The 14,051-nt window shown below is 46.3% G+C and overlaps 1 protein-coding gene across 1 annotated transcript in view; it reads right to left on the bottom strand.

Moving 5' to 3' along the window:
• Nucleotides 1-12,487, bottom strand: part of LOC144143236 (putative cytochrome P450 301a1, mitochondrial) — a 34,950-nt gene extending 22,463 nt beyond the window's left edge. Inside the window, exons 1-3 of the mRNA XM_077675020.1 lie at nt 12,275-12,487; nt 5,109-5,299; nt 3,932-4,062 (exon numbers count right to left, since the gene is read on the bottom strand). Coding sequence (XP_077531146.1) covers nt 3,932-4,062; nt 5,109-5,299; nt 12,275-12,471 — 519 coding nt within the window. The 5' untranslated portion in view covers nt 12,472-12,487. The remainder of the gene's footprint in view (nt 1-3,931; nt 4,063-5,108; nt 5,300-12,274) is intronic.
• Nucleotides 12,488-14,051: the final 1,564 nt, after the last annotated feature.

The raw sequence follows: 14,051 nt of genomic DNA, 5'->3' as shown, positions 1-14,051 counted from the left end.
AAAAACGGCAATCGTTGACATATAACTTTTCAGTAATGTTAAATAAATGCGAACAAATCACTAGTTAATAAAGGAAACAGATTTAGTTTCGTGTGAAAAATAAGATAAAAAGGCAAGAAGAAAATAAAACTGCATATAACTGACCCCAATGTGCCTCTCCAAGTGCTTTACCGCCCAAGGTACACTCACCCTTCAGTTCACCAAAATATTCATTAAATAACTGCACTACAAAGATCAGGCCGTCAGGTACGCGTTGACTGAACCACCGGTCGTGAACCAGCCGCCATTAGAAAACAATTAAGCACTGTCAAGTGGCTGCACAACAGGTCCTTCTAAAGCCTCTGATGGCCCCCCGCGCGCCTCCGTCCTTAGACAACCCCTGATGTAACTGCCCAATGATAACCTTACGTCTCGCACGTACGTGAATACAAAAAACTGAAACTACGCCTCATGGATGTCATGGCTCCAGACCAGCTCAGCGCATTTCCTAATCGAACCCGACCACAGCAAGCCCTCCTAGGCAAGTTATTCACCCACACCGATACTACGCCAGAGACGATTACAAAATGGTATTATCAACAGAACCCCCGCCCCATGAACTTTTAATCACCATTATAGTCGTCACAGCCGATCTCAACCACCCAATTTGGCACCGTCCCAAATCTTCCCATTTTCGTACATTCACTCCTGCATACACGACACCACAGCCCACACTTACCCTACATCGCTGTCACACGATTCTGTTCGCAACATTATCAATTTTTACGCCACAAAAAGCGACGTACACCGAACAATTTAGCCGTGGTATAGATTATTTGTAAATTTGGGACTTCTTGAGGACGGCGTCTTTACGACGTCCTCTTCAAGACGGCGTTCCTAAGGACTGAACGCCCTTCCCCTAGTTCCTCCTGTTTCCCCGCTGACTGCAGGCCTTCTTTTCTGTAATGCTTGTAAAACAACATAATTTATTGCCCTTTCACAGTGTTTTATTTGTATTTTTATTCGATTGTTTGCTTTTTATTGCTATGGTTTCCTGCTTAATTTATGGATACTTCATATCAATGTACCCGGTTCTGTGATTTTGTTAAGGTATCCACATCAGATGTTCAATAAATAATTAGCTGTGCAAAAGCTTGGTACCTTTCCGGAGACTATGGGTTACTTCATGCGCTGCCTGCCGTGCCTTGTACACCGGTGCCCTCGCCTTAAAGCCACCTACCGAGGTAGCGTTAAGCTGGATAACCGTCCGGTGTTCATAGAAAATGCTTGAACTGCACCGGAGTTTTGCTTATGTACATACATGCATCGCTTAGTTTATGCACACGTTGAAATTTTTTGCCTGTTCTTGGTAAGTCAAATTTATCTGAGCCGAAATAGAATAGACACAAGTAGAGTATAGAATGAATAAAAACTGCGTGAAACCTTGCTCTGAGTTCCGGCCCATTCGCTTAAGCTCGGGGCTTCGACACTGCGGCACCACATGACTAGGCGAGGGTGAAAGGGCCGCTTCGCCTGAGCTTGGTCCCTCAATGCCTGTTGGGCTGTCTGTGCGCTCGCTGAAGTGCAAGCGAACCATGTGACCAGGCGAGCCAGAAGGTTCGTGTTCGTATTTTATGCACTGGACTCTTTTCTCAAGAAAATGTCAACGAATATTTTATTTGAGCAACAAACATGAATTGCATTAGTGGAAGGAGCACTAATAGCTACGTTTGCGCAGTTAACACTCAGTGGTTAATTAGTTGTAGCCTAAGAAAGGTTATCACCGTTAAAATGGCATAGTAAGGGGCACGCATACGCATATGCCCTTTGTGCTCACACTTGATGAGGCGCGAAAGCCGGCTGCAGTGATAAAATACCGTATGTGCGGGGGTGCACCCTTTATAGGTGGCGCAGTTTTAGGGACGAAGCCCCTTAGGGGCTCGGGCTGTCGGCGTCTCCTGTCGTCGTAGTCTCAAGTAGTCACGGTACTAAAACACCAGGACACTCGTTTTCCAACGCCTGGCGCCAGAACGTAACTCCTACCAAAAAAACTGGCTCCAATCCACGCTGTAGAGGTGGTTTGAAAGCAAAGCTTTAAACGACACACAGAACAATTGCTCATGCGACGTCACTTCAATTCACACACGTGGCTCCACAAAGAGTGAAACCAGAGATTCTGCCAGCCGTTACCTGGAATTCGCGGGGGCGGTGTCCCGAACGCAGCAGCGTCGGCCAAGGCCGAGCCCGAGCTGCGGACGCCGCCGCTGTAGCCTTGCCGCGCGTCAGCAGAAAGAAAACGGAGAGGAGCGTCTTTCGAAGGGTGAGACAGCGGAACCCAGCCATCCTAATGTGCTAGCTCAGGGCTACACCACCGCGAGACACAAGCGCAGACAACGAAACAATTGAGCTGAGTAATTCCCATTTATACCAATTTAAAGTAGTTTGTTTAGTATCTTTGAGAATGGCGAGAAAGCTGTGGAAACTTTACTAATCGCTATTTATCAGAACCAGTTGCTCCTTTCGCGTTTTGTAATACCTCTTAAAACACAACCGAAGCGGTATTCACCAATTCAGAAAACGGAGTACCATTCGTGGCAAGAAGTGCGCAAAAAGTAGCGCTTCTCTAGCGACCAGATGTCTGTCTGTGCTTTGTACATTTTGTTTTTCCGCCCTGCAAACCAATCCTTAACGTACCACTTGATTCCATCTGTTCCGGGTTAACGAGGAGGTGCTGTCGAACAAGTTAATCAAGCCGGGCGAAGGAAGCGCGCAATGACGGCGAAGCTGCGCCAAAACAGGCGCAAAATAACCATCGCTAAAGCAAACGGCAAAGCGATCCCACCGACGCGCCCGTCGTTGTGAGCAGCGCGCGAGGAACGCTGGGTAACGATTGGTTGTAGGGTTTAACGCGCCGACGCAAAGCAGGCGATGAGGCGCGCCGTAGTGGAGGGCTCCGGATTAATTTTGACCACCTGGGGATCTTTAACGTGCGCCGAAATCTCGTACACACGGGCGTTTTTGCTTTTCGCCTCCATCAGAAAAGCGGCCGCCGCAGCAGGAAATCGAACCCGCGACCTCGTGCTCAGCAGCGCAACGCCTTAGCCACTGAGCCACCGCGGCGGGTAACGTTGGGTAACCATTCGCCGCGCCATCTACACTCTGCTCCGTGAGTGAAAACCGCCCTCCCCCTCCTCAGCCGCGTTGGGAGTTTCTTGTCCCGCACGCCACGAAGGAACCGTTGGCTGGTAGAAGTAGAAAGCTTTGCTTTCAAAAGTGTATAACAGATAAAACTGGTTCAAAATGAACTAAAATCATCTAACGATTTGAAAAACGGTCTTTGCTCTTCAGCAATCGTTAGGCACAAGCAGAGGCTGTTTGTGGATATATATAGTTTGTATTACACTCAAGTACCCATTGGCTATCGATGCTGGGCCTCTTCTGGTCGCGTGGCCGGTTGATGCAAGAGAAGGCTCACTTGTCTGGTGGCGGGAACTCGTTTATCACCGAGGACGACCCCCCAGGGCGAGGCGCTGGCACTCGCGTTGACCCGCGCCACTACCCCAAAATGGGGCAGATGGGACATTCGAAATGCTTAAATCCGGTTCAACGCAAGAGAGGGCGCGATCGCCTCAGGAAGCGCTCGATCACTCCTCCCGACGGCGCTTCTCCGGCGCACAATAAGCGCGCGCGGTGTGGCAAGAGACAGACTTACAGTTTTTGAATACACTTATACACTGCATGCTTCGAACCTCCCCAGGTCTACCGTTAGCGGAGATGGCCCGGATTTTTTTCTTGGTATTTTTTGCTAACACCACTGAACCAAGCTTTAAGAGCTCCGCTGTGAAAACACAAAATAGGAGCGAAGAATAAGAAGCCCTTACGTCACAACTGCGTCGGCGATGGGCTTCATTCGTTGCGCGGTGGGGACGGTGAAGTGGTGACTGTAAGGCACCTTGACCATAAGATCGTCCACGATGCCCATGAGACGCCCGGTGGAGCGCAGGATCACGCTTCCGTCCGAGTCCTTTGGCAGAGGGTGTTGCAGCAGGCCCAGCCGTCTGTTCAGCGCCACGGCAACGGCCGCTGGAAACGTACAAGCGCAAGCTTTTTTGGCAACACATATTGCACTGACAAAATTACCAGGGAGCACAGCACTACGTCAACTCTTCCTTCACATTAGGGTGTGTTGCTGAGTCTTAATTTTAAAGCGAAAGCTTTCTTAGCGATACCGATGGCGTTCTGTAAAAAAAGTAATGCATTTCTCCCTAGCCTGGTTGGTCTTTTTGTCGTTCCTATTGTTCACAAAAGAGCACTCCATTTCCTAACGAAAGGGAGAGACAACCGAATTTTGTCGAGTATATTTTTACTATCTGAAACGGAGGGCCATCAGGTAAAACACTTCAACCCGAAACGTTTTTGCTGATAGCACCCTAGAACTTTCGAAATCGGAATTTTTAGATCTACAAGCTATACGTGGCCTGTCAAAAGAAATGCTGGCCACCATGACAGTTAATTAGCCGTGCGGCAACATATTTTTAACTGAACGTGAGATGAAAAGAGGTATTTAAAGCTGTATCCCCGCTAAAAAACAGCAATGATTTGCAGTCTTTCCTACTCCTTTACGTGGTTTTTGAATCACGCATTGAAACCGACGGTGTTGCTAGGACACGTACGGTCATCTCACGTTTTGACAATACATGGTGCCACCTTTCAGGCTTCAGAAAGTTTAGTGTCAAATTGAAAGTATTTCTGCCTGTTTATTTGAAAATTTCTTGCGGTTACCTCACTATATAAAACGCTGGCTTTCACATGAGCTCGATGTCGTGCACTCCACAAAAATCGGTTCCTTGTCCCTTTAGTTTCCCGCCACCGAAGTAAACACATTTCCCGAACAATTTTTTTGCACAATGAAGCATTTGTGATTCCTAGAAAAAAAAACAGTGTGGTGAAAACACTGAATTCATCAAAAGGAATAAACTCCGGTATACCATACATAACTATACGAAGTTTAAGTACACAGGAGTCAGTACAATGATAGACTGGCATCGGGCCTTCGTGTGGCAGTGAAGCAATGCCATATGGCTATTTTTCTGCCTTTAGAAAAACAGTACAGGCTAAAACGTGCTCACCTTGAAGAGACCACCTCTGCATGATCTCGTCGCAGTCGTCCACTTCACCTTTTTCATCTCTCAGAGCAGCAATAAGAGCAACGGTATCATCCGCTATTTTCGCCAGTGCGCTGGCGTAAGCCTGAACTGTCTTTGGTCGCATGGTGGCCGCCTGAAGCGCTCCCCGAAGTCGGCGCCATTCTTCACCCTGGCTGAAATGTTGAAAATACATGGGTGCACAAATTCTTGGTGTTAAAGCACGTTGAACATCTCCATTGCACATTTGTGAAAAAAAAAATGCTGTGGGCGTAGTTCGCAAGCGCACATTGTTCCTTCACTCCAGAAAGCGAAGCAGCTGATAAACCTTGTTTTAACGATTCCTAAAAGTGTTTTTCAACGATCTCAGTATTCGGTAAGCCACGCTTGTTACAAGATCAGAGCAAATGACCTATGCAAGCTGATAGTTGAGCACAGCTTTTACAGGAACTAGCTCTTATATACCACAAGTTGGAGTCTGTCGAGTTGTTGCGAGAGCGATCCCAGTCTAAATTCACAACAGGAATGCAGCCAAAACCTAACAAGAATTCCTGTCATACCACAAAAAAAATTTGTTGTGACAACAGAAGTCCCGTTGTTACGACAAGGCCATCTGTGGTTACGACACACATTTCTTTCATAACGACAAAGTCAATTCTCTCAACGACAAACGTTCCTGCAGTTTCAACAGGACTGCCATTTACACTATTCTTCCCAGTCGGCAATAACATTCAAAGCAAATGCAACTGCCGATAGAACATCAGAATCACAAGACCGGAATTCGGGACAACGGAACATAAAAATCAGGACAGGAATACGACACCCGACAGAACACCAGAATCACGACACGACAAGAATACGACAAGAATACGACACGCGAAAATACGACAGACTACAGAAATTTTTCTTGACATTGTCGACTGGGATGAACCTAATTAGATGATGAGGGATCAGAGCACATTGCGTCGAAGAACACAGGGCAGAACGGCTGGCGTAATATCCTCGAACCATTCCCAGAGGAAAGCAATTTCTCCTCTACTGCACTTCTTGTCATTTATATTAGAGGGTCTTGGCTCGCCCATACAGCCCCGCGACTTAATAAATATCTCTAATTTTGCATGTATCTACTTCCATCCTGAATCTGTGGACACTGCTTCGGAAGGAGCCTTATAATCCAGGAAACTTCCACATAGTACTGACACCTACATAGTAGTGACAACTACATAGTAGTGACTACATAGTAGTGACAACTACAGCCTCGGTTATGGTATAATGACTGTCTTCGAGACGCAGTTATGAGCCACATGACGAAAAATTCGAACTGTTCGTTAGATATGATGCAATGTCCAATAAAACGTAAAATACTATTGTCTGCTAAATGCATTGGTTTTCGACGCGACTGCGATATTAGCTTTCTTCGCGCCCGGAAATCTAATACAGTCGAGCCCGCTTATAACAACCACATCGCGAAACTGAAATCACTTCGTTATATCCGCTTTTCACTATACCTGGACACAAAATATACGTATACAAATGGTAACGCGAAACAAATATTTGTTCGTTATAGCCGCTATTTCGTTGAAACCTGGTTTGCTATAAGTGGGCTAGTACTAAACTCCCAGGGCTAGTACTAAACTCCCGAGGGCTAGTACTAGTGCTAATACTAGTGCTACCGAAGTCTAATACTAGCCCTCGGCTAGTGCCGAGGGCTAGTACTAAACTTCCAGAAAGCAACAGTGATTATGAATTGGCGAATAGACTGGACATTGTACTTGAGAAGATGGCTAATAATTATCCCACTTTTTAAAATTCCCCTCATCGTGGATCAGACGATATGTAGCTACCTCAATTATTAAGGCACGAACCACCTACTCCAGCAATAAAATCAGTATAACTATCAACGCCATCCCCTTGCTTTCTTCAGTGTGGCGCAGTCCAGAGGTTACTCCAGATTGGCCACCTGCAAGTACACTTTTTGGCTCACGCTTAAGCACAACACACCCTTGTGAGCATTTCCTGCGACTACTATTTCTCGCAAGCTTGGTGACACAGGTGGCATCCCGCACACCATCGCCATGGCCAGTGCGTTCATATTGACCGCACCTTGCGATCAAAAAAAAAATAATAAACAGAAACTCGGACTGATGCGTTATTGCGGCGGACGCCCGTATCCTCCCAGGTTTCGCCGCTTCATTGCGTGTTGCCTCTTTGATAAACAAGCCGCGCGTTTTATGCATTATGATTGATTGATTGACCGATTCATTGTGGGGTTCAAACCACCGAAGTTACACCCGTGCTATGAGGCGCGCCGTAGTGGAGGGGACCATTTGGCCATCTTAACGTGCGCCGAAATGTCGACACACAGAAATTTCCGCTTTTCTTCTTCATCTGAAAAGCAGCCACAGCGGCCACAGCGGGATCGAACCCGGGTCCTTTTGCTCAGCAGCACAACACCTTGGCCACTGAACTACCGCGGCGGGTTTTTTATGCATTAAAAATAAAATGTGATTGTAACAGAAGAACGGAAAGTTGGGCTAGTTGGTATGTGTTCATCTTGGTGGAAACAAAAGCGCTCAAAAAACAGGGACGAAGGAAGACGTAGACAGCACGTCTTCCTTCGTCCCTGTTTTTTGGGCGCTTTTGTTTCCACCAAGATGAACACATACCAACTAGCCCAACTTTCCGTTCTTCTGTCACGATTCTACCTGATCATATTGAATATCGAAAACACTGTCTATGTTTCGGTTAAAGCTGTTTTGATATTTTGTAGAACCATGGTCGCTCACTATCGTCTTAATCTTACAGTATTCCTTGTGTTACTGTTGGGCTTCATTCTCCACGACTTGCCATACATAGTTACCCCAGTAAACCAGTTCCACAAGTTACGACAACCGCGACCTGTATACAGTTACAAATTCAGGTTAGTTATAAATGCGAAAACGAACGCCAGTTACCAACCAAAAGCTTACGCGCAACAGTTCGTGCATTCATTTGGTGAAGCACACTAATATAACACTGTGGGCCAACTTTCACATAATGCGCCGAAATTTTAATGCCATCCCACACAGAATGAACTTAATTGCAGTGCCGTATACAATTACCAAGTTAATACTGACAAAACTCTTATAAAATTCAGTCAAAGTGCCCCTTATAAAAAGAAGAAACGCTTGCAGGCGGTCATGCGCTGCGGCGAGTATTAAGAACACACACAGTAACTATACTTCACCGTGTTCCGCCAATTTCCAGCCCACGTTATCGACGACATTAATTTTTATTTATGTATTTATTTTAACAGCGAAGCTGTTTAGGAAATCGTAATTTTTCGTGTCCGCAGTTAAAAATACCGAGAAACTGCCGAGCGCACCCACGCGAGTTCGGGCCTCTCGGCGACCGCCCAGTGTCTCCAGCACATGTTTGTCAAGCCACGCATACCCACTTAGGAAGACCGGCCAAGACTGGCAAAAAAAAAAAAAAAAAAACTCCAGCGTTCACCGTAACCGTGGCAACACTTGTTCGGAACGAGAAAGACACGTCATAGAGTGTGCCCTACCAAGGTGATGTCCAATGATTATCACATCCCGAAAAATGAAAGAATCTCACACTTACGGCAACAATGGTGGAGTACAGGTCGTTGCGGGGGCGAAGAAAAAATTAGCAGTGGCTTAGCTCGGCTATGCCAGGATATACGTAGCATGAGCTAAGGTTCAGCTGGGTATTCTTAGGTTTCCTGGTTGTCTATGATCAGCTGATTATCATGCTTACTGCTGCTAAAACGATTTCCAATCCAATCCAATCCAATCCAATCCAATCCAATCCAATTCAATCCACTCCAGTTTAGTCCAGTCCAATCCAGTCACTGCTCCTCGCGCATGCGCAGCACGGCTCTTCAGGAGCCACGCGAAACGGCTATCAAGTGGCTCCGGCGCAGCGTCAGACTTGGCTACTGCGAAACGGAGGCGCACAGCTGGGCACGCGCCGGCACCAGTGCGTCTGCCGCGGCTGTGACGTCACTCCTCTTGAATGCGCAGACCGGCGAATGTGCAGACCCAATTCTCTACACACCCGTACTCCAAATGGATTGCGTTTCCAAATCCATTCCCGCAATCCATTTTAATCCAATCCAAGCCAACCCAAGCCAAGCCAAGCCAAGCCAAGCCAAGCCAAGCCAATCTGATCCGATCCAATCCAATCGAAACCAATGCTCCTCGCGCTTGCACAGAACCACCCTTCAAGGTCCACGCGAAAATGCTCAACCTCGGCCAGTGTAGCTTACGCTTCAAAAGCAAATCGGCTGCGATCGTGGACTTAATCCGTCGTGATGGTCGTGAAGGTTGCGTACAGATTCGCTACCTTCAAGTCTTACGCGTTAGTGGGAGCTTCCTTCCTTTATTTATTTGTTTTTAATTATTTATTTATTTACCTATTTATTTTTTATTTCTTTAGTTATTTCTTTATTTTTAGATAAATAGATAAATGACCATTTGTCTGAAGTTCTGGCCAAAGTTCTGATTCCTAAACCTTACTTCGAACTTTTAGAAATATATGAAACAGTTTTGACGCAAGGTTGCTGCGCCATATGATTTCACGATCGTTTAACTACCCACTAAAGCTGTAAACAGTTGTCGTGCGTACACCTGTTTGAGAGGGATAGTCGTTTTTCTGTGAAGTAACCAACGTTTTTTCAGGAATTTGAAACCTCTGTTTTCCCGGTGTCCTATGCCGACCACAGGAGTTAGGTCCTGACCAACAATTTGGTGTGGTGCAAAGTTTTTAAAGGCTTTTTTTTTTATTTATTGCCTGCTTGGCGACAACACAACACGCACTGTTCAGTACACAAATTACTAGCTCCAGCCACCAATCGACTGAAGGGAGTGGCTTAAAACATCTTAAATTGCACTAGAACATCCAGAATGGGTAACCACTCAGGCTCTTCCGGCATGACTCGATAAACTTCTCTTATATAAGCAACGCTTTCAATGAAGTACTCTCGCACTGTGCGAGCATCCTCTTCGGCATTTTGAACCGCCATGCGAGTTTTCCACAAAGAATGCAGACTAAGTGCCATGAACATATCATAGGGCACGCCTCCATCATTGTTTACGGGCAAAAAGCGAATGCCATAAGGCGTTAATGGTAAGTCTTTTTTCAGGGTTCGTTGGAGGATGTCCCAGTGAAACACCGCATCCCAACAGTCCAGAAACATGTGCTCAATTGTTTCCAGCTTTTGGCATAGTCTACAGTTAAGTGTCCATGGGTGTACATATAGTCCTTTTTCCTGCAGCCAGGGTTTTACCGGAAGCGTGCCGCTATGAAGTTTAAAGAAGAAAGATTTAACAGATGAACGTACTGGCATTCGTTTAGACGATAGTCTTTCTTGTGCTACTTAAACCCAGAAATTTTGGTCTGTCTGTATGTCTGTCTGTCTGTATGTCTGTCTGTCCGTCTGTCTGTCTGTAACTCGATTCAGCCACCCTGCCAAAGTCAAATGCTTACTGCGCTATAGTCTTATATACTCACAGCCAAATGCAAACGTCTAAGCCAGGTTTATATGTACATACTTGTCAACTTTCTTGAACAAGAACAAGACATTACGCAAATATAAGACAGGTAATTAGTACACAAAGGATATTTACAGTGTTCCTTTATTAAAAATTCATGGATGCTTGGTTTTTCGATAAAAAATGATATACTACATCTACTGAAGAAAACCGCCGCCTCCTGGCGGCATATGAAAAATCACGCAGCAACAGCAACGAAAGGTTCCACTAGCTAGGTTCCGCGTTCTGCTTGGAACGCACGTGGAGCACGGCCACGCGGTTCTATAAACCTTGTAGTCGGCCGCCTCCATTCACGCGCGTCTCCGCCGTGCTGCAGCGCTGGCATCGAGGAACCCGGCCTGTAGCAGTGGAACGCGGTAAATTCAAATCGCCTTGGGGAAACCTTTAGTGTGTTTACCTTTGGATGAGCGCGACGGTACAGGAACAGCATGAAAGGTGAGCGGGAAAGCAAAGGGGGTCATTTCCTTGCCAAATGTATACAAAGACTATCGTCTTTTGACGACATTTGCAACGAAAGGAGCAGATACGCAGCCAATTTTTTGTTAGAAATACTGGTGGAGAGGGGTACGTGCTTCCCAAAACTGTGCCTGCAAACCTTGTGCCCGCTACCAGTCATGACTGGCAAGTAGTGACAGCACGACGACCACGTACGTTTTCTTGAGAGTATCTCAAGGGGACAGTAGACAAAGTCCAGTGTACAAGCCGTGTTCACGTTTTTTTTCTAGCATACAGGCATTATTCTTGCAAGAAATGACAGCTTAAGAATTCTGTCGTCTTTGCACCATGTTTGTTGCCGATTTGGTGACACCAGCCCCGGCGCACTTTTTTAAGGTCGCTCGGTACACTCTTACAGGATGGGAGTGCGTTTATGTGTAAAGGTGTTCGTTCATGAACAATGTAAATTCGATCATCATAAAATTAATACAGATATAAATGGTGAATGCTGGAATAGCATCAATCTACATTATCAACCAATGTGACGTCACTAAAGTAAATCCCGAGAAGGCTTCCAAGGGAGCCGGATGTCTTCTCTTCTTTCTCGAGTTTTACAAACTATACTCGGTTACAACTTAAGAAGGGCACCACCTCATGTAGTGTATCACTCCGCCATAGCGCCGGACCCGTGACATCAGTGCGCGCGCGTTTTGAAAGGGGTTTGCTATGAAAGCGTGATATCGTCTGCCTTGTCTCACGCAGTTTGTTTGTCGTCGCTGGAGTCATTTATAAGCATATTAAGTCCAAAAAATCACGGGAACGGCTCACGCCATGTTCAAAATATTCCCAGTAACGCCCTACTTGCGCCGCGTGGAGAAACATCCGGCTACGGTGATAAGGCACAGCGGCAACTTCCGGTGCCGTTCTTAAGTTGTCACCGAGTATAGTCTTCTAGAGCTCTACTGGGTCATGAAACAAAGACATACATAATTCAAAATACACATAGCAGGTGTGCATTGGAGGTTTCCTTTTGATAGTTTTGAGGTAAGCGTGACCAGCACCATCTCTAGTGCAGATTGAGCCCCCATTGCGCCTTCCATGTCAGATTGATCCTAGGTGTAATTTAGAGCAGTAACGAGTGAACATAAAAGTACGCACATATTCAGAATTCCAACGTTTGGGAAGTTCTCGGGTTTCGCCCTGTGGTAGGCCTTGAATGGTCGCAAACCGGTCCGGTAAGGCACTTTGCCTTCATGCTGATACATTGTTCGAATGTCGTCAGCGCAGAAGAGGTGCACCAGGACCCCCCGACCGGGGTTCTCCTCGGCTACGATGGGTCCGTAGCGGCGGTACATCTCCCATGAGGCTTTCTGCAAGTTACTGGATACACCTGCGAAAACGAAAGAAAAGAAGATACCGCTTTGAGGGTTTTATGGGGAGGTAGGAATTAAAGAAAATATTTTATAGTATTATACCTCTGTCAAACGTGCCTATTTAAGTGCACTTACGCCGAGTGCACTCGGGCTTCCTGAGTGACACTTCGGATGCGCGCTGCTAAACCACGAAATAAAGTGCCCTTGGCCGTGATGTCAGTGACGATAGCCGGCGTAAATATTACACAAAATTACTTGAAATTCCCCCTCTTTGTCACGTGAAAAATAATGTAAACATTTTGCTGTGTTGGCAGTGTTCAAAATCGCAATCGGCGCCTCGCACAAGTCCACAAAAAACGGAGTCGGGATGGCGACTGAACACCGGCGCTGATATCTTCCCTGTTATTCACTGCGCAGCGAATAACGGCAGCATTATCGTTTGGGGGAAATCATCTGAAAGTGTGGAATATAACAAAGAAGGCTGTAGCGGGAACACAATCACAGGGCCACGCGAAACCACCTACGAGGACGCCGCATAGAACGGCTGCCATGGAGCAAAACCCCACCAGCCGGCGCTGGCACGTCGTTGAGAGAGAGGTTATTTTCTTGTTTTTCGTCGCTGCTTCTCTTTTTGTAAAAGTAAACAAGATATATCTATAACTAACTTTTAACGTTACTTTTTATCATCTAAACACTCGCGGTTATAGGTTATTTTTCCAGATTTTCTGACTTCTGCTCACGAGATTACTCACTCGGCGAGCTGGCCCCGGGTAAAGTGTGTTTGGGGAACACTCAGCTTAAAGTGCTTTCCTTGTAAGTGTCATTCACGTTTGCCGTTTAGCTGCTCTCGAATGACATTTTAGCTGAGTGCACTCTGTGCAAGTGCACTTAAATAGGAACGTTTGACAGGGGTATTAGTGTTCGAATTCGATGCATACTGGGAGAGCTAAAAAATATACACCTCTGGACGTGGCCAGAAGATACATCTTCGGACCACGTATAGATTGAATTAATTTTGCTTCGTGAAAGGTAAAGACCAGACACGAAGGGGTATGTGTTGCGAATATTTACCCGATTTGGGGCATCTCAAAGCTGACTCGTTTACCCTTTTTCGTTGAAATACATGATTCCCAGAAAACACCAGTTCAACCAAATTCGACATTCCTCTGCGGCTGCCCCGAGAACCTTACAATAAAATGCGTCTCTCCAGAATAAATTTCGGTTTTCACGCACTAAATTGGATGGAAAGCATATTTTACTACTCTTCTTAGCATGGCGCGACGCCATGGGAGCACCTATGGTCCGTCCTCAAGAGCCGTGTTTTGTGTTAAGTGCAGAGCACTTTATAGGCTCGCCTTCCCGTCTTAGCTCGCTAACGGTCGATGCGACTGCCGAAATCAGGCGGCGCAGCGAGATAACGGACCCAAGTTAAGCCTTCTCTACCTTGGTCAGGGAGTCACGCTGACGCTGAGGCTTCGAAAACCACGCGGTTTAAATAGTCATAACCGTTCGAACCTCGTGAACCGCTGGCGCTTGTCATACATCTCCCCGTTATTTAGCGC

This window comes from Haemaphysalis longicornis, unplaced genomic scaffold (genome assembly GCF_048455015.1).
Source record: "Haemaphysalis longicornis isolate Haplotype H1 unplaced genomic scaffold, Haemaphysalis longicornis Haplotype H1 scaffold_6, whole genome shotgun sequence".
Lineage (NCBI taxonomy): Eukaryota > Metazoa > Arthropoda > Arachnida > Ixodida > Ixodidae > Haemaphysalis > Haemaphysalis longicornis.
Note: the sequence above shows the minus strand (reverse complement) of the source record. Positions and strands in the feature narration are given on the sequence as shown.